This window comes from Podarcis filfolensis, assembly GCF_964270895.1.
Source record: "Podarcis filfolensis genome assembly, chromosome: 10".
NCBI lineage: Eukaryota > Metazoa > Chordata > Lepidosauria > Squamata > Lacertidae > Podarcis > Podarcis filfolensis.
This window is the reverse complement of record NC_139612.1, coordinates 71,132,155-71,153,025: the sequence shown is the minus strand read 5'-3', so window position 1 is coordinate 71,153,025 and position 20,871 is coordinate 71,132,155. Positions and strand designations below refer to the sequence as shown.

The following is a 20,871-nucleotide window of genomic DNA, read 5'->3' as shown; positions in this document are numbered from 1 at the left end:
AAGGAACCAGTAAAGAAATTTGTTACAAACATTACCACTGAGCCTGTTGCACTCTGCAGCAGTGGAAGTGTGCAGAAAAATCGCCTGGTTTGATCAACTCATCAAGGACTTTGGGTTGATGAGAAAAGAACCTGTCAGCTTGCTAGAGGACAATCAGAGTTGCATAAAGCTGACGCAGAGTGAGCAATTTCTAGCCAGAACGAAACATATTGGAGTCAGGTAACATTATATATGCCAGATGATCCAGGATGGACTTGTAGAATTATCTTATTGCTGCACTGACGAGATGACTGCTGACATCCTGACAAAACCCTTACCAAGAGAGAGTTTCCAGAACCTACGTATCAAACTGGGACTCTGGGTGGTTGATTGAAGTTATCTACATTTTTGTATGTTGTATTTGTCTGAGAAGGGATATGTGGGATGTAAGAATCAGGCGCAGTCAAACACAACATGGCTAGAGTAGACATGAAGGTTATCTCAGTCCTCCAGCTGGAACTTCCTGCTTTCCAAGACTGAGACTAAACTTCCTGTGTGTAACTTGAGATGAGCGTGGCCTCTCCTGAAGTAGAAAGAACCAGAACCACAGGCTGGCGACCATTCTTGTCTCTCTTGTCTCTATTGATGCCATCTTAACAACAGCACTACTAAGATGCACCCTTGGCTCCAGGCCAAGAGCAGAAAAGGGGAGGCTTTCTCCCATAAGGAGACAGTCACCACATTTAAACTATGTTATAACCTTTTAAGTCCGCCTTCTGGGAACCTTTGTGTGAACAGATGATTACTTGTGAGTAACTTTTATACTTTACAGGATACTGCGTAGCGTCTTATTTTGGGAGGGATTAAACAGGGGAAATACCAGGAAATATTTACAGAGACTCTAACGAGTCTGAGAAAGCTATCTGCTGTGCGTGTGTTTTAAAAAAGGGGAATGTTAACTCTGCTGATTTTGTTGAACTTGTAAAGACAAATTGGGATAGGATATCTTAGACAATATATCCTCCCCCGCATACCTAAGCATTCCCACAACTATTGCATCTGCTTAATAAGATATTGTTTTTGTTTGGACCTCCTTGCTCAGCAGCATGGCAAGTGCAGTCCGGCCAAAGTTGAGGGGCCTGGACTTGCCCAGAGGGACCAAAAGCTATTGCAAAGTATAAGTCTAGCACAGGGCAGGGAAGCAAAGCAAAACCCATTTGTGGGGCATGTGAGGAGGCATCTGGGTACTTACAGTGTACTGGAAGAAGTAAAGATCACCAGCATTGAAGCAATGATTCTTCAACATCAGCTTCGTTGGAGTGGTCATGTTGTGTGGATGCCTGATTATCATCTTCCAAGGCAACTGCTCTATTCGGAACTTAAAATGGAAAGTGTAATGCTGGTGGTCAACAAAGGAGGTTCAAAGACTCTCTCAAGGCAAATCTTTTAAAAATGTAGATGAACACCAGCAACTGGGAATCACTGGCCTGCGAGCGCTCCAGTTGGAGAACAGCCTTTGCCAAAGGTGTCATGGGCTTTGAAGACACTCAAACTCAGGATGGAAGGGAGAAAGGTGCTAAGAGGAAGGCACGCTTGGCAAATCCACACCGTGATCAACTCCCACCCAGAAACCAATGTCGCCACTGTGGAAGGACGTGTGGATCCAGAATTGGCCTCCACAGTCACTTACGGACTCATTGTTAAGACTGTGTGCATGGAAGACAATCTTACGATCGTCAAAGAAGAAGACAGGTGGAAGGCGAGGGAGGGGGGCAAACATGGAACTATTGGGAGCCAAACGCTCATGGTAGGGACAGGGAGGCAGTGCAGTATAGTGGTTAGAGTGTGAAATGAGCACCTGGGAGAGACCAGTGTTCGAATCCCCATTATGTCTTGAGGCTCACCAGGCAACCTTGGTCACTGTTTTTTTTTGGGGGGGGAGGGGTGTTATAGGGTTGTTTTTATATTGTGATTTTATGTTGTAAACACCCTGAGACCTGCGGGTATAGGGCAAGATGCAAATGCAATGAAGAAGAAGAATAATCTCTCAGCCTAGCCTACTTCACTGGGTTGTTATAGGGGGAGGAGAATCAGGTACACCACCTCGATTTCCTTGGAGGGAAGAAAGAGCTATACGTGTAATAAAGAAGTAAGATTAGGGAACAGGGAACTCGTACGCCAGGGTGGATTAGCTTTGAAGGAGCAGGTTTCCCAAACCTAAAACCTGACTGTGCAGTCAGTCTGAAACGGGCCCCAAAATCCCAATTTTTCCTTCTCCAGGGATCCATTAGCTAAAATCCATTAACTTGAGCTCATGTATAACAGGGACCCAGCTGTATAAACAAAGCCCTCTCCTTTATCAGTACGTGACGCTTAATAGATGACCTTGTCAGTTCCGAAGTGGAGACGGGACGGCAGAGCTGGGGCTTATCTTATCTTGTAGGTTGTAAATATCCTGACACACTGATGCACACACCTTGCAACACCCCCCCCCCACGCTCAGGGATGGTGCCAGGAGTGCTCTTAGAGTTGGTGACCTTCTTACCCCAAGATAAGGAAGACAGGAACAGGAACATCTGTTTATGGTCATGGATGTCAACTTACATGTATAACCTGACGTGGCTGGATTCCTGGGGATGTCAACTTATGTGTATAAGCCAATGTGGCTGGATTCCTGGGGAGAGGGAAGAGGGTGCCTGGAGGATATATATACTGTGTGAAATTTCTCTTTCTGCGGACTTGCTGTGAACTGACCACGCAAGTGCCTTCCTGCTCCTCCGGAGAGCAGAAATAAAGAACTCTTTCTCTGAATCAACCTCGGTGTCTTTTGACTCCTTCCTCCCTCTCTGGGAGCAACGCTCGCCCTACCAATCGGTAAAGTCTAAGAAGGCTACAGCTTCCCTTCCAGACATGGGGTGAGAAAAGCAGACATTGGCTGTTTCTGCCTGTGTTTCTGACAGCGACCTCTGACATCCCTGGTTGATTAGCCCCGTGATCAGTTTGAAGGAGACAGAGACGGGATGCAGAGGAGAATTTCTTTATTGAAGTCTCAAGATGGAGACATCTCAAAGGCTATGACATGGGGATGCAATGAGGGTGGGTGAACGAATGCCCCGGTGGAAGAAAAAGACCTCCAGGTTGGTCCCATTCTCCAAGGTGCTGAGCTTTTCGAAGCCTCAGTAGTGAAGGATGCCCATCTCTACAGTGGAATTTTGCACAAGTAATAGTTCTCGTTCTCGCAGTCGGTATCATTCCACATATCATAATCTAGAGAAAACAGCAAAGAAGAACCGTCAGACCTGCCTCCCTCCCTCCACGTTTAGAAAACAGCATGGATAAATGTAAAACTTCCCCCCACCGCCAGCCCCACAAGCTCGGTCGAAAAGCCCACAGGAGCCGCGCACTCTTTAAAGGATGCGCGGCTCCTGTGGGCTTTTCTAGGAGGTGGGGGAATTCCAGCTGTGAAATTCTTGTGGGGCTGGCGGTGGGGGGAAGTGCTGCTTCCCCCACCGCCAGCCTCAAAGACCAGACTCTCCTGGCTTCAGCGAAAGCAACGCGAAGCCTCCGGAGCGCAGGCTTCGGAGGCTTCACATTGCTATCGCTGAAGCCAGGGAGCTTGCATTCGCTCCATAGGACGCACACACATTTCCCCTTAATTTTTGGAAGGGAAAAAGTGCATCCTATAGAGCGAAAAATACGGTATGTCCTGAAAGGCCTTATATAGATAACAGTAATCAATAGAACGGAATCAAGGTTCACAGAATACAAAGAAGCAAAGGTCTTCAGCTTATGAAGCCCCCTTCTTACCATCCCCAAATATCTCGACACAGTATCCGCTCTTGTCTGGCTGTCCTTCTGCCCAAGCTGCGTACTCAAAATTGGCGGTATCAGACCATCTTAACTGTACGTTCTGTAGAGAGAGCAAAAAGTCTTTGCTGAGGAAGGAACAGGAGCTTCCAGTTGCCTCATTCAGAATTGAATTTAGGGGAGCGTGGCTGGTTTGGCCTCGCTGGGCCTGGAGCTTTGGGGGCACATTTCTAGAATCGTAGAGTTGCAAGGGACCCAACCTCCTGCAATGCAGTAATTTCTTGCCCAGCGTGGGGCTCGGACCCACAACCATGAGATGAAGATTCCCATTGTTCTACCAACTGACTCCCAGGGACCTGAGTCCAAAGGGATCATTTGTTGTGGCACCAAGCAATCACCTCCAAGCAGCTTCAGCCTGAGACACACTGGGATACCTCCCTGAGACTTTGCCCATCCTTGAGAGGAGGTGCAAGGACTCCATTTGAGGCCAGGGGTGCTGCGAGGGCACCCATTCCTTAAGACTTCTGGAGGCAGCAGTGAGCCACATTGATTTGAGGACCTTGACCCAGTGGCGGAGCTAGCTGCATGGGCACCTGGAGCGACAACTATGCCATTCACTCGGCAGGGGCAGGGCAAGCTGGGGGCGCGATCCGCCGTTCATGCAGCATGCAATGGCAGCAGGGTGACCCGCCACACACGGCAATCCACGGCACACAACGGTGGCGGTGGAGTGATCTGCTGCTCGAGGCAAGGCAATCCATGGCGCACAACAGCGGCGGTGGTGCCTTTTTTTTCACACCTCCCCTACGGATGACACCCAGGGCGGTCCGCACCCCCCGCACCCACCTTCCTACGCCCCTGCCCCGACCTTTCAGCTCTTCTCCCCAGTGTGATTTTAGAGCAAGGCTGTATAATGAATTGATTTTCAGCTGGTGGGATCAAATCCCAAGGAAGATGAGGCGGTTGGACCTCTCAGACTTGTAGTGGATGGGGGAGATCTAGGAAGGATCAGCTGTTCCCCATCACCCTTCCTACGCCCCTGCCCTGACCTTTCAGCTCTTCTCCCCAGTGTGATTTTACAGCAAGGCTGTCAATGAATTGATTTTCAGCTGGTGGGATCAAATGCCAAGGACTTGTACTGCTTGGGGGAGATCTAGCCGGGATCAACTGTTCTCCATCACCCAGCACAAGAAATGCACCTGCTACATCCCTCTACTCTGCAGAAGTGTTAAAGGTAGAAAAGACGGTATGTCCTCCTTTCCAACTGGATAGTCAAATACAGTGGTACCTCGGGTTACATATGCTTCAGGTTACAGACTCCGCTAACCCAGAAATAGTACCTCGGGTTAAGAACTTTGCTTCAGGATGAGAACAGAAATCATGCTCCAGCGGCGCGGCAGCAGCAGGAGGCCCCATTAGCTAAATTGGTGCTTCAGGTTAAGAATAGTTTCAGGTTAAGAACGGACTTCCGGAACGTATTAAATGCTTAACCCGAGGTACCACTGTATTGCTCCAAGGCTAAAGGACATATCAACTTTGTTGATTTAAATCCTTATTAAAGTAATATTGCGAGAGTTATAAATGGGACCTGTGTTGCATCCTGCGGATGCAGGCAGATGGCTACTCTTTGAATTCACCAGAGCCCCAGATCCTCCCTTACAGAGATGGGAATAGCTGCCCTTCCCTTCCCTGCAGGGAGCTCTCGTCTTCTGGACTGCTCCTCTGTGCCCTTGCCGGCTGCTGTTCCTACTGAGAGGCAAATGAAAAAGAGAGTTTGCCCCCTTTACTTACCTTCCCGCCCTTTTTCTTTCTGAACAGTCCAATCCAGATATTATATCCGGGATCATTTCCTCCTGCTATAACAGCGGCCACACGCTTGTTCTCTTCCTCGCTAAGGATGGAGGCCAGGTGGCTATTTTCCCCATACGTTTGGCAGTCTGCCTGTGAGAGGAAAAGAACATGGGGGGTTACCTTGGAGATGAGGGCTAGCTGCTTGGCTGCAGCGAGTGGCTCCTGCAAGATTTCCCAAGAAGGATTATGTGGGGTCTCAAAGATGAGACTTCATCTGGGAGCCTTCTGGACTCACAGCTGTCCATGGAGGTGCAGGTCAATTCTGTGTCCAGGGTAGCTGTTTAGCAGCTCCATCTGGTACGCAGGATGAGACCTTCCCTGCCCATGGAATGTCTCGCCAGAGTGGTGCATGCTCTGGTTATCTCTCGCTTGGACTACTGCGATGTGCTCTATGTGGGGCTACCTTTGAAGGTGACCCGGAAACTGCAATTAATCCAGAATGCGGCAGCTAGATCGGTGACTGGGGGCAGCCACCGAGACCACATAACCCTGGTCTTGAAAGACCTACATTGGCTCCCAGTACGTTTCCGAGCACAGTTCAAAGTGTTGGTGCTGATCTTTGAAGCCCTAAACGGCCTCGGTCCAGTATACCTGAAGGAGCGTCTCCACCTCCATCGTTCTGCCCGGACGATGATGTCCAGCGCCGATGGCCTTCTGGCAGTTCCCTCGATGCAAGAAGCCATGTTACAGGGAACCAGGCAGAGGGCCTTCTCGGTAGTGGCACCCACCCTGTTGAACGCCCTCCCACCAGATGTCAAAGAAAAATAACTACCAAACATTTAGAAGACATCTGAAGGCAGCCCTATTTAGGGAAGCTTTTAATGTTTAATAGGTTATTGTCTTTTATTGTTTTGTTGGAAGCCGCCCAGAGTGGCTGGGGAAACCCAGCCAGATGGGTGGGGTATAAATAAATTATCGTCGTCGTCGTCGTTGTCATCATCTTAGGGCATGTTCACATGTTACATGCAACCCATGTACAGTTTGCCTACTTGTGTTTGCAAACTGCTGAGTTGCATACTTCTATGATTATTAACATGCAACATTGTGTGAGTGTACACTCTGTGTACCACACCTTTCCGACCACATCACTGGTTTCTGTTGCAAGAGGAAGAGGAAATCCATCATCTGACAATGACCCATTACAAAGAATAATGGAATTATAGAGTTAGAAGGGACTGGCAAGGTTCACCTAGTAAAGATGGATCCATTCAGTGTGCTTGTATTTTGTTGATATACCAAGAAAAAAGCAGACCAAGAACTCAGGCCAATGTAAGTTTCAATAGTGGGAGGGGTCCCTACTCCCAAATCAATAGTCAATTGTAACAAAAACTAATCCATTCAAAAGTATGTATTCTAATAGAGATTACAAACTCAAATAGAGATTACAAACTCAAACTCATAAGGATGTGTATAACACAATAATTCGTTATAGAATTAGAGATAAGAGTTTATGAGTAAAGATAAGTTCATGTTAGTCCATAGTCCGATTCGACGTGAAGCTTGAGAAAAGCTCAAGATGCACGTTGATCTACTCACACTTAGTTGTTATCTCTGAGAAACGTAGAAAATAACAGGATATATTTATACAAATTCCTCAATCTTACACCACCCCTTAAAAATTAGCTGATGAAGATGAAGACATCGAAACAGGGCCCTGTCCTGGTTTCTGATCCATAATTTGACTTCTGACTTCTGCTCAATGACTGAAACTAAGACTTTCACATCCAATCGGACTATGGACTAACATGAACTTATCTTTACTTATAAAGTCTTATCTCTAATTCTATAATGAATTATTGTGTTATACATATCATTATGAGTTTGAGTTTGTAATCTCTATTTGAGTCTGTAATCCTTGTCAGAATACATACTTTTGAATGGATTAGTTTATTTTTTTTAAGTAATATTTATTAAGAGTTTAAAGATTACAATAAAAGAAAAAGAGTTAAACAAAGCAAAACAATACAATACAATACAAAAAAAAACCTGCTTATCTTAACAAAACAAAAGCAAGAACAGAAACAATTAAAAACACATCCAGTATTTCCATATCTTGTCTTTCATTTACTTGTTTCAACGACCTCCTCACACCTCCCTTTTTTGTATTCCAGTTCAGTTAGCTATTTCAGCAAATCCTTTCCAGCTTTCTCATTTTTTTGTCCTATAATTTATCTTAACCCAATCTAACCTTATTTTTTCCCCTTTGGCCCATTAAACAATCTATTCTTACTTAATTCTTTATAACATTCCTACTAAAGCCATATAGCTTCATTCCAACATCCTTCTAACATTCATTAATTTTACAGTGTTTCTGTAAATAGTCTTTAATTTTTTTCCAATCTTCTTCCACTGACTCTTCTCCCTGGTCTCGGATTCTGCCAGTCATTTCCGCCAGTTCCATATAGTCCATCAACTTCATCTGCCATTCTTCCCGGCTGGGTAGATCTTGTGTCTTCCAATACTTTGCGATGAGTATTCTTGCTGCTGTTGTAGCATACATAAAGAAAGTTCTATCCTTCTTTGGCACCAATTGGCCGACCATGCCCAGGAGAAAGGTCTCTGGTTTCTTCAGGAAGGTATATTTAAATACCTTTTTCATTTCATTATAAATCATCTCCCAGAATGTCTTAATCCTTGGGCACGTCCACCAAAGGTGAAAGAATGTACCTTCAGTCTCGTTACATTTCCAGCATTTATTATCAGGCAACCAGAAACCAGAGGCTTTTCTCCTGGGCATGGTCGGCCAATCGGTGTTAAAGAAGGATAGAATTTTTTTTATGTATGCTACAGCAGCAGCAAGAATACTTATCGCAAAGTATTGGAAGACACAAGATCTACCCACCTGGGAATAATGGCAGACGAAGGTGATGGATTACATGGAACTGGCAGAAATGACTGGCAGAATCCGAGACCAGGGAGAAGAGTCGGTAGAAGAAGGTTGGAAGAAATTTAAAGACTATCTACAGAAACATTGTAAAATTAAGGAATGTTAGAAGGATGCTGGAATGAAGTTATGTGGTTTTAGCAGTAATGTTACAAAGGAGTATGTTAACAGGTGAGAATGTAAAGTTACAATATACTAAGATAAATTATTAAGATAAAAACAAAGATGGAAAGGATTTGCTGAATTAACTAATTGAACTAGAACACAAAAAAGGGAGGTGTGAGGAGGTCAAGGAAACAAGCAAATGAAAGATAAGATATGGAAAAATTGACTTGTTTTTAATTGTTTTTATTTTTCTGTATTTTTCTGTATTTTGCATTTTTGTTTTATTTTCTTTTACTTTTGTAATTCTTTGAAATTTTAATAAATATTATTATAAAAAAAAGAAAATAATCAACTGGTTTCTATTCTTCATTGAGAAACCAGTTTTATATATTCCTTTTGTTATGTACTGAGTTGAATAGGATTCAGAATGCAGCAGTCTGATTGGTTCTAGAACAATAGGATTCAGAATGCAGCAGTCTGATTGGTCCTAGAACAATAGGATCCCGATTGCAGCAGTCTGATTGGTCCTAGAACAATAGGATTCAGAATGCAGCAGTCTGACTGGTTCTAGAACAATAGCATCCAGAATGCAGCAGTCTGATTGATCCACAGGAGCCACCCAATCCAGCTCCAGGTGGAAGTGAATCCGCAACCTGATTGCCCTACAGGAGAATCCCAGAATTAGCCAATCATGTGGGGCCCATTGTGTAAATAATGTATATAAAGCAGACATTTCGGGGGAACTCCCATTCCTCACTACTATGAGCCAAATAAAGAGCATGAAATCCACACTCAACTCTGAGTATCTTTCACCTTTATAGCAGCATCATCTTCCTTTCATTTCTTTTTAACCTGCCATGTGACATATGCATGGATAACTTTGTATTCCAAGACTACGCTTCATTTGCTGTGAGTTGCTTGCCAGGGAGGAGAGGAAGGGTGGGTGGGTGTTTGACATTTGACCGGAAACATGGTGTCTGGAGGAATTTGCTACACAGGGCTTCCAAGAATCTCTCCTTACCTCCGCATCATTCCAATTCCGCGCAATTTTCTTTAATGAATAGCAATGCCTCTGAAAGTTGATCCAGTCCTGGGGGCAGCTATATGCTTCTGCGCCTGTCAGAGGAGAGGGAACACAATGTCAAGGTTGTGGAGGAGGTGGCTGGGTCAGAATTTGGACTATTTGCAGGAAGTGGAGAGGGGCCTCACCCAGGACCTAGGGGTGAGACCTGAAAGGCTGTGTGGCCGGCACAATCTCAAGGATGCTGAGGACCTGTGGGAAGGGGGATCTAATATATGTGCTATTGAGAAGCAAGGATTTGTGCAAAAAGACACTTATGGAACAATAACAACAGTAACAATAACAACAATAATAAAAATAATAATTTATTCATACTCCACCCATCTGGCTGGGTTTCCCCAGCCACTCTGCGCTGTTTCCAGCAAAATATTAAAACACAATAATTTACCAAATATTAAAAGCTTCCCTAAACAGGTCTGCCTGCAGATCTCTTCTAAAAGTCAGATAGTTGTTTATCTCCTTGACATCTGATGAGAGGGCATTCCACAGGGCGGGCGCCACCACCGAGAAGGCCCTCTGCCTGGTTCCCTCACTGATGGTTCCCTCACTGTGAGAAGTGAATTTACAGGGAACCAGGTGGCACCCGCCCTGTGGAATGCCCAGCATCAGATGTCAAGGAGATAAAGAACTACACAACGTTTAGAAGACATCTGAAGGCAAACCTGCTTAGGGAAGTTTTGAATGTTTGATGTTTTATTGTGTTTTTAACGTTCTTTTGGAAGCCACTCAGAGTGGCAGGGGAAACCGAGCCAGATGGGCAGGGTTTAAATAATAAAAGTTTTAGTTTTAGTTTTAGTTTTAGTTTTAATTTTAGTTTTAGTAGTTTTAGTAGTTTTAGTAGTTTTAGTAGTTTTAGTTTTAGTTTTAGTAGTTTTAGTTTTAGTAGTTTTAGTTTTTTAGTTTTAGTTTTAGTTTTAGTTTTTTAGTTTTAGTTTTTTAGTTTTAGTTTTTTAGTTTTAGTTTTAGTTTTAGTTTTAGTTTTAGTTTTAGTTTTAGTTTTAGTTTTAGTTTTAGTTTTAGTTTTAGTTTTAGTTTTAGTATGGGACCCAAGGGTCATCTAATCCAATCCCCTGAAATGCATGAATCACAACTAAATAATCCCTGACAGGTGGCCATCCAGCCTCCATTTCAGAACCTCAAATGAAAGCCTGTTCTGCTGTCAAACAGCTCTTACCATCAGAAAGGTCTTCCAGCAACATTTTCACCAGCCAGATATTGAGGCGACAGTCTCAGAAAACTTCCTCTGTCCATCTTACCCCCAAACTCCCCAAACTCCTAGCGGGCTAGAAAGTTGCATTTGAATATTTATGTAGCTCATTTATGGAGAATCTACCAGCCATGATGGCTCTGCTCTGTCTCCACAGCTCGAGGCAGCCTTCCGAATCAATCTTGGTAGGAACCACAGGAGGGGAGAGAGCTCTTCTGCTCATCTTCTGCTTGCTGGCTTTTGTTCGGCCACTATGAGAAAAGGATGCTAGACTAGATGGACCATTGACCTGAACCAGCGAGCCCTTTTTATGTTCTTTCTTTGGCTGCGCCGGACAGCCCTTCCAAACCATCTCCAGCACTGCCGACCATCATGCTTAGCATGATTTTCTCCTGGAGGAGGGCAAGGTGCTGGTTTTAACCTTTAAAGCCCTATACAGCCTAGGACCCTCGTACCTACGGGACCGCCTCTCCAGGTATGTTCCACGGAGGACCTTACGGTCTTCAAACAAAAACATCTTGGAGATCCCGGGCCACAGAGAGGTTAGGCTGGCCTCAACCAGAGGCAGGGCTTTTTCGGCCGTGGCCCCGACTTGGTGGAACGCTCTGTCCCAAGAGACTAGGGCCCTGTGGGACTTGACATCTTTCCGCAGGGCCTGCAAGATGGAGCTGTTCCACCAGGCCTTTGGCCAAGGCACAGTCTGACCGCCTCCTTTGGTGATCCTCGGAGAACTCTGGTTGCCATTAATTTGATTTTGAATTGGTTTTAGAATGCATTTCAATCAATTGATTGTGATTTTATGTAAATTGTGTTACTTTTATTGTTAGTAATTGTTAGTACTGTTATTGTTTAGCCACTCTGAGCCCGGCTTGGACTGGGGAGGGCGGGATATAAATAAAAAATTATTATTGTTATTATTCTTATCATGAATGCCCAGTGAAATATACTCAGAGTCGCAAAGTGATTTCATGCTCTTTATTCAGCTCATAGTGGTGAGGAGGAATGAATGAAAGTCCCCTCAAGGTATCTGCTTTATATACATTATTTACACAATGGGCTGCACATGATTGGCTAATTCCGGAATTCTACTGTAAGCCAATCAGGTTGTGGATTCACTTCTATCTGGAGCATGATTGGGTGGTTCCTGCCAACCAATCATACTGCTGCATTGTTCTAGGACCAATCAGACTGCTGCATTCTGAATCCTATTGTTCTAGGACCAATCAGACTGCTGCAGTTTGGATCCTATTCAACTCAGTACATAACACCCCTCCCCTCTAAGTTCCAGTCCTGCCCGGGAGGTCGCATTCATAGTCCTCGAGGTACGCTGGCGGCCTACGTGTGCGTTGCGGCCTGGGGTGTTCCCTGGTCCGGGGTTCAGGTTCTGGTTCGTGTTCCAAGGATACTGGCTGTGATAGGGCTGTTTGGTCTGGCGCAACCGGCTCGCTCAGTCGTGGTTCTGGTTCCGGTGTCCTTTCGGCCTCACGGGTCCCCTCTGTATTTACTGATTCTGCCTCTCCTGCTTGCCCCTGCTGCTCTATGGGCCTCACTGCCCCACTGTTCCCTGACCTGTCCTCCTCCTCCTGGTTTTCTCCCGGGAATCGTCGCCGTATCTGGTCACAGTGGCGGCGCCAGCATTGCCCCCCATCTGTTAGCACCTCGTACGACACGGGGCCAGTGACCCTGGTGACTGTGGCGGGTACCCATGCAGGGCCTGCCCCAAAATTCTTTGCGTACACTGGGTCCTGGGCCTCGAAGGTCCGGGGGTTCCTGCCTTCCCCCACCACTACCTCATCCTGAGCTCTATCGGGGTGAAGGCGGTCCAATCTGATTGCAAGGCGCCGACCCATTAGTAGTTCAGCGGGGCTCCGGCCAGTCGTTGAGCTGGGGGTGCTGTGCTGTGCTAGAAGGAATGTGGCAAGGCGGTACTCCCAATCCCCTTGCGTCATGCGGCGACGGGTGTCCTTGGTGGTCCGCACCATGCGTTCTGCTTGGCCATTGGTGGCAGGGTGGAATGGCGCCGAACGGATGTGGCGGATGGCGTTCTGCGCTGTGAAGGTTTGGAATTCTCCTGACGTAAATGCAGTCCCGTTGTCTGAGACGAGAGTGTCAGGGAGCCCGTGGGTTGCAAACAGCCTGCGTAGTACCCGGATGGCTGCGGACGTAGAAGTGGATGGTACCAGTGCGACTTCCAGCCATTTGGTGTAGGAGTCCACCACTATGAAGAATGTTTTCTCCTGAAAGGGGCCAGCGAAGTCCACATGCAGGCGTGACCATGGTGCTCGGGCGGACTCCCAGGACTGGACTGGGGCCCTTGGGGGATCTGGGCGGGATTCTTGGCAGGCCTGGCAGTGTTTGACCCAGGCCTCTATCTCTCCGTCGATCCCCGGCCACCACACATAACTCCTGGCAAGGGCCTTCATTCTTACTACCCCTGGGTGTGTCTCGTGTAGGGCTGTGAGGACCCTTTTGCGGAGGGGCTGGGGAACAACGACCCTGCTTCCCCATAACAGGCACCCCTTGTGGGCCGACAGTTCATGTCTGCGGGTTGTGTAGCTGGCGAATTCTGGCCCGGGGCTGCTGCTGGGCCATCCCCTCCACACCCAGTCCAGGACCTGGGAGATGACCCTATCTTTCTTGGAATGGTGTGCAACTTCTTGTGCCTGAATGGGGCGGTCAGGAAGCAGCTCCAGGCTCATAACCTCTTGTGCAGGTGCTGGGTCAGGGCCTGTTTCCGGTAGTGGTAGCCTGCTGAGGGCATCTGCATGGCCCATCGCCTTCCCAGGGCGGTGAATCAGCGCATACTGGTAGCTGGCAAGGAAAATTGACCACCTGAGGACGCGAGGAGACAGCACTTGGGGGGTCTGCTTTTCGGGGGCAAACAAGCCAAGCAATGGCTTGTGGTCAGTCACCACGGTGAAGGGCCGCCCGTACAAGAAATCATGGAATTTTTTTACTCCCTTCACGATTGCCAGACCCTCCTTCTCGATTTGCGAGTAGTTCCGCTCGGTTGCGTTGAGTGTCTGGGAAAAGTATGCCACCGGTACCTCTCTTCCATCCAGGAGTTGGTGTCCCAGGACAGCGCCAATGCCATAGGGCGAGGCGTCGCATGCTAGCACCACTGGCAGCCTCTCGTCGAAGTGTGCCAAGACCGAGTTTGAGACCAGCAAGTCCTTGACTGCCTGGAATGCGGCCTCCTGGCGCTGGCCCCACACCCAAGGGGCCCGCTTGTCCAGGAGTCTGTGTAGGGGCTCCGCTACCGCCGCCTTGTGGGGAAGGAAGGAATGGTAAAAGTTCAATAGTCCCAAGAAGGCCTGAAGTTCAGTCTTGTTCTTGGGCGCTGGGGCATCACAAATGGCCCATACCTTGTCCCCAGTCGGGTGGACCCCTTCTGCGTCCACCATAAATCCCAGAAAGTCCACCTGAGGCACTCCTAGTAGACATTTTTCCCGCTTCACCTTGAGACCCGCCGTCTGGAAACGGTGCAGAACGGTGCGGAGGCGGTCCTCAAACTCCTCTGGTGTGGGCCCGGCAATCAACACATCATCGAAGAAGGGGGTGACACCAGGAATCCCTTTAAGGAGAGAGTCCATTAGATTCTGGAATATGCCTGGTGCCACGCTGACACCGAATTGTAGCCGCTTTACCCTGAACGCTCCTCTGTGCGTCACAATTGTCTGTGCCTCTGCTGTGGCCTCATCTACTGGCAGCTGTTGATATGCTTGGGCCAAGTCCAGCTTGCCAAAAATTTTCGACCCAGCCAGGGTGGCAAGGACATGGCTGACCACTGGCACTGGGTATGCATGGGCCGTGAGGGCCTTGTTTATGGTACATTTGTAGTCTGCGCAGATGCGGACCGAACCATTAGGCTTGACGGGTGTGACGATTGGGGTTTCCCAGGGGGCATTAGGCACCGGCTCCAGCACTCCTTGCTCCACGAGTCGGTCCAATTCCTCGTCTATACGGGGTTTCAGAGCGAATGGGACCCGGCGGGCCTTGAGCCTGACTGGTCGTACTGCGGGGTCAAGCTGTAGAGCAATGGGGGGGCCCGTATACTGTCCCAATTTCCCATCGAAAACCCCCGGAAATTCCTTGCATATGGCGTCCACGTCCACTTGTAAGCTTGTGTGGTTCACCCCGGTGACGGCTAGCCCCAGTGGTCCAAACCATGCCAATCCCAGTAAGCTAATGTAGGGGCCCTTGACCACAAGCAAGTCCAGTTGCCGCGTCCTCCCTCAGTATTGCACCCTGAAGGTCCCCACCCCCATTGTGGGGACCTTACGTTTCTGGAAGTCCCGGAGGGTGAATGGGGCCGGCCTGAGTTTGGGACCCCCAGTAGGACACAGTTTCCTTAAGGTCCTTGCCGAGATTATGGATAGAGTTGAACCCGTGTCAAGCTCCATGCGGCATGGGGCCCCCTCTATCTGTACCTCTACATAAATTTTCTCTACGTTGGGGTGGGGCAACTGGTATACCTGGAAGTCCGTGAGCTCCGTCGAGTTGCCTTGGTGTGTTGGGCCCCGGTACCTGGGGCTCTTGGATTGGTCATCTGATGCCTGGCGTCGGGTGGGCCAAGCTCGACACACCCGGGCGATGTGTCCCAATTTTCTGCACTGCCTGCACTCTGCGTTGCGGAAACGGCAGGTCCTCCTCTCGTGACTTTCCCCACAGCTTGCGCAGTTCCCTCCTTCTCGTCGAGGCAGCTGTGGTATGTGGGCTGCTTGAGTGTGCTGCTGTACTCGGTGCACCTCCTCCTTGTCAGATCCTGAGTCGTCGGTGAGGTCTTTGTGGTGGACCCTCAGTTGGGACGGCTGGCTCGGCCGTGCCTCTTGCGTCGACCTCTCGGCAGCTTCCGTTGCCAGGGCCTCCTCCAGAGCGACGTGGAACGTTAGGTCCTTCTTAGCGTAGAGGCGTCGTTGCAGCTTCTCATCCTTCAGGCCACCGACGAGGCGGTCACGAAGCATGTTCTCCAGCTCTGAGAAGTTGCAGAACTGGGCAGCTTGGCGGAGAGAGGTCACAAACCCAGTTATGGTTTCCCCAGGGGCTTGCCGCTTTGCGTAGAAGGCATTTCGACGATCCACCACTGAGGGCTGTGGCGAAAAGTGCCCCTTCAGCTGTTCCATTATTGTTTTGTATGGAACAGTAGCAACGTCTTCAGGCGCAAGGAGAGCCCGGGCGATTTCAAACGTCTCCTCTCCGCAGACGCTGAAGAATATTGCCCTCTTCTTGGCGTCTTCTTCGTCGGTGACCCCTTTGACTTCTAGGAGGAAGGTGAAACGGGAGGCGTACGCTTCCCAGTCTCCAGATGCTGGGTTGAATGGCGAGAAGCTGCTGTCGGTTGCCATTCTGAGTTCCTTGTGTCCCGGAGCTGAAGCCTGGATACACGGTGCGAGGCAGCGGTGCGGCAGGTGGCGGTGCTGCGGTGCTGTGTGTGGCAGTCAGCTCAGCGGGAACCCACCTTCGTCGCCAGTGAAATATACTCAGAGTCGCAAAGTGATTTCATGCTCTTTATTCAGCTCATAGTGGTGAGGAGGAATGAATGAAAGTCCCCTCAAGGTATCTGCTTTATATACATTATTTACACAATGGGCTGCACATGATTGGCTAATTCCGGAATTCTACTGTAAGCCAATCAGGTTGTGGATTCACTTCTATCTGAAGCATGATTGGGTGGTTCCTGCCAACCAATCATACAGCTGCATTGTTCTAGGACCAATCAGACTGCTGCATTCTGAATCCTATTGTTCTAGGACCAATCAGACTGCTGCAGTTTGGATCCTATTCAACTCAGTACATAACACCCAGCTTCCCTGATGGAAAGTTAAAGGGGACTCTTCTTCTCTCTTGCCCTCTGGACGTGCACATTGACTCAAGCACTGCAGAAACCCCACTTGGCTAGGCATCAAGCCATGCCATTCCTCCCCAGAACTACTATAGTTTGCTTGGCCTTTCTCAGCCAGAGATGGAGGAGCCCAGCTGGGATGTACCTTGCAGAAAGAAGCAGGCAGCCAGGAAGCCCAAAATGGAGAGATGGAAGAAAGTGATATGACTCATCTTCAGCTGAGGAGGGAAAATCAAAGAAGAGGAAGTTCTGGTTAGTAGAACAGATGCTCTCATGCAGTCTCTGCCATTCTTCTAAAAAGAGGACTACGATTCCTTATGCTGCTCCTCGATCACTAAGATACTCTGATGGAGCATCTCTGGTGGTTCCCCTGAGGCTCAGTTGGGAGAGGGGCTCCTAAGCAGTGTGAACTGGGGTGCAGAGAAGATTCTGGCTTGGGACCCAACATCATTAACTTGATGAAGTTTTCAGCTTGGCTGTTCTTCATCCTTTCCTTTCCTACCCTATCCCACAATGTTCAGAAGACTGCCCACCCACCCTAAGCCCTCAAGAGGGACTCTGTGACATCTAATAAATATTGAATTAAAACTAAAGAGCAGCTGGGAAACCTCAGTCATCTTCTGGAATATGGTGGGAAGGCAATATTAATGTTCCTTCTGCAGCAAATAGAGGCTTCAAGGGCGAGGGGATGGTTCTTAAGAACACAGCACAGTGACAAAGGAGTAACTCCCAATCCGGTTTCTCCACAGGTGTTATTTTACCACAACACATCCCAGATACCATCACACATACCATCACACATACCATCTCGGGACTATTTAATTGCTCATCGTCTAACATTGTATATGCCATCAAATGCCAACAGTGTCCCTCAGCTCTCTATATTGGACAAACAGGCCAAACCTTACGCCAAAGAATAAACGGACATAAATCGGACATCAAGAATCACAAGACAGAGAAACCAGTAGGAGAACACTTCAATCTCCCAGGACATTCTATACAAGATCTCAAAGTAGCTGTATTACTACAAAGGAATTTCAGAAATAGACTGGAAAGAGAAGCTGCTGAATTGCAACTCATTACCAAACTTAAAACCATGGAGAGACCTGGTCTGAACAAAGACATTGGATTCTTATCTCATTATACATGACAAAGCCATTTTTCACCTTCTCACCCCTTGCTTTTTCCTGTAAGACCTATTGCAGTCGTTAAGAGTCGTCAACAGGTTCATCACAGCTATCTGCCAACCACCCATTCCCACCACCCTTCTGAGTAATACCCCTCCCCACCTTCTCACTATATAGAAGGATCTGGCAACTTCTGTTTCAGTGTATCTGAAGAAGTGTGCATGCACACGAAAGCTCATACCAAGAACTAACTTAGTTGGTCTTTAAGGTGCTACTGGAAGAAAAAAAAAATTGTTTTGACTATGGCAGACCAACACGGCTACCTATCTGTAACATCCCAGATATGTGAAATGAAGCCATGCATTTTATGATATTGTCTAGTTTGGCTCTAAGGGGGGCAGGACCTAGAAATGCCAAAAATAAGAATCATATAAAATAATGAAGATTTCCCCCCTTAATTTTCATGAGTCTCAATATCTCAAAAAACTTCTCACTTAGAGAGAGCCTCTAGATCTGAATACCAAATACTATAGCCAACAGCACTCCTTCATATCCTAGAATCATAGAATCATAGAGTTGGAAGAGACCACAAGGGCCATCGAGTCCAGCCCCCTGCCAAGCAGGAAACACCATCAGAGCACTCCTGACATATGGTTGTCAAGCCTCTGCTTAAAGACCTCCAAAGAAGGAGACTCCACCACACTCCTTGGCAGCAAATTCCACTGTCGAACAGCTCTTACTGTCAGGAAGTTCTTCCTAATGTTTAGGTGGAATCTTCTTTCTTGTAGTTTGGAACCATTGCTCTGTGTCCGCTTCTCTGGAGCAGCAGAAAACAACCTTTCTCCCTCCTCTATGTGACATCCTTTTATATATTTGAACATGGCTATCATATCACCCCTTAACCTCCTCTTCTCCAGGCTAAACATGCCCAGCTCCCTTAGCCGTTCCTCATAAGGCATCTTTTCCAGGCCTTTGACCATTTTGGTTGCCCTCCTCTGGACACGTTCCAGTTTGTCAGTGTCCTTCTTGAACTGTGGTGCCCAGAACTGGACACAGTACTCCAGGTGAGGTCTGACCAGAGCAGAATACAGTAGCACTATTACTTCCCTTGATCTAGATGCTATACTCCTATTGATGCAGCCCAGAATTGCATTGGCTTTTTTAGCTTCCTGCTGTTGGGATTTCCAAGTAACTAAGAGGTTGTGGCCATTCCCATAAAAACTAGCTATGGAAGTTACTCACCAGGTGTCCTTTTCGACTGCACTTGTTTGGCTAGTCTAGGTCTTCTGTGAAGGATGTGAGATACTCCTGCAGTTTTATAGAGCAACTGGTGGGGAGTGGTGTGTGCATGTGGCCCCGTCATCAGGAAGAACTACTGAACCCAAAAGCACATCTAGGCCATTTGGGAATTCCATGGCTGAGCAGTGATCCATAAGGAATCACAGCAGTAGAACGATCAGGAAACTCTCTCCTTCGGTACAGCAGCGGGAGACTATTGAGTCCTGTGGCTGGTTGAGTAGCTCATCTAGACAAAATCTCACAGAAAACATGGTGCCGCTAGTCATCCTTCATTGACTGTTGGCTTTGTCGGTTGGAACCAACGAGAGTTTGTATTCCCCCAGCATCCAGAGGTTGCCATGTTGGTTATCCATGTTTTGGTGGAATGTAATGCTCTGGTTGTCTCCTGCTTGGACTACTGCAACGCGCTCTATGTGGGGCTACCTTTGAAGGTGACCTGGAAACTACAACTAATCCAGAATGTGGCAGCGACCGCCAAGACCACATAACACAGGTCCTGAAAGACCTACATTGGCTCCCAGTACATTTCTGAGCACAATTCAAAGTGTTGGTGCTGACCTTGAAAGCCCTAAATGGCCTCAGCCCAGTATACCTGAAGGAGCATCTCCACCCACATTGTTCAGCCCAGACACTGAGGTCTAGCTCCGAGGGCCTTCTGGCGGTTCCCTCCCATCAGATGTCAAGGAAATAAACCACTATCTGACTTTTAGAAGACATCTGAAGGCACCCCACGTTAGGGAAGTTTTTAATTGTTTGATGTTTTATTGTAAAAGTTTTTAATATTCTATTGGGTGTCACCCAGAGTAGCTGGGGAAAGCCAGCTGGATGGGCGGGGTATAAATAATAAATTGGGGTGGTTGTAATTATTATTATTATTATTATTATTATTATTATTATTATTATTAGGTCTTCCCAGCAGAGCTGGGTATGTTAGGCTAAGGAAATCAAAACCCTGGACAGCTCGTCTGTGGACTCTTCCAGCATAGCTGGGCTTGGGGAGATGATGTTGCAGCAAAACGCTAACAGTCACCTGAAGCCTTAAAAACAGGCTGGCAAGCCTTGACCTTCCTGTGCTCTCATTCTTCTGGGAAAGCTGTTCACATTGTTTAACATTTGGCAGTGGCTTGCTCCTATGGGGAGCATTTCCATTTCCTGTGGAATTCTCCAGTGTGCTGTAATGGTTAAGAGCGTCAGACTCGTAATCTGGGTTCATGTCTCCGCTCCTCCACCTGCAGCTGCTGGGTGACCTTGGGCCAGTCACACTTCTCTGAAGTCTCTCAGCCCCACTCACCTCACAAAGTGTTTGTTGTGGGGGAGGAAGGGAAAGGAGAATGTTAGCCGCTTTGAGACTCATTCGGGTAGTGATAAAGCAGGATATCAAATCCAAACTCTTCTTTTTCTTCTACAGCATCCCTAATTTCTAGTTAGATTATAGTAACCATTTCTAGATTTGCATTTAAATTAGCAAACACAAATCTTACATATACCTGTGTCTTCATTTTCATTTTTTGGGGTGGTGTATTTCCTCTTTCCAGAGTGCTCACTGGAAGGACAGATCCTGAAGCTGAGGCTCCAATACTTTGGCCACCTCATGAGAAGAGAGGACTCCCTGGAAAAGACCCTGATGTTGGGAAAGATGGAGGGCACAAGGAGAAGGGAACGACAGAGGACGAGATGGTTGGACAGTGT

At 47.5% G+C, this 20,871-nt stretch overlaps 1 protein-coding gene across 1 annotated transcript; it reads right to left on the bottom strand.

The window, feature by feature from the left end:
• Positions 1-3,004: 3,004 nt before the first annotated feature.
• LOC310743112 (C-type lectin lectoxin-Lei1-like) lies at positions 3,005-19,164 on the bottom strand. Its single transcript, XM_083573229.1, has 6 exons — positions 19,126-19,164; positions 16,902-16,974; positions 9,648-9,742; positions 5,578-5,727; positions 3,787-3,889; positions 3,005-3,246 (listed from the first exon to the last, which is right to left on the bottom strand). Exons 2-6 carry the CDS (start codon positions 16,966-16,968, stop codon positions 3,179-3,181), a joined length of 483 nt encoding a protein of 160 aa, XP_083429355.1. The 5' UTR covers positions 16,969-16,974; positions 19,126-19,164; the 3' UTR covers positions 3,005-3,178.
• Positions 19,165-20,871: the final 1,707 nt, after the last annotated feature.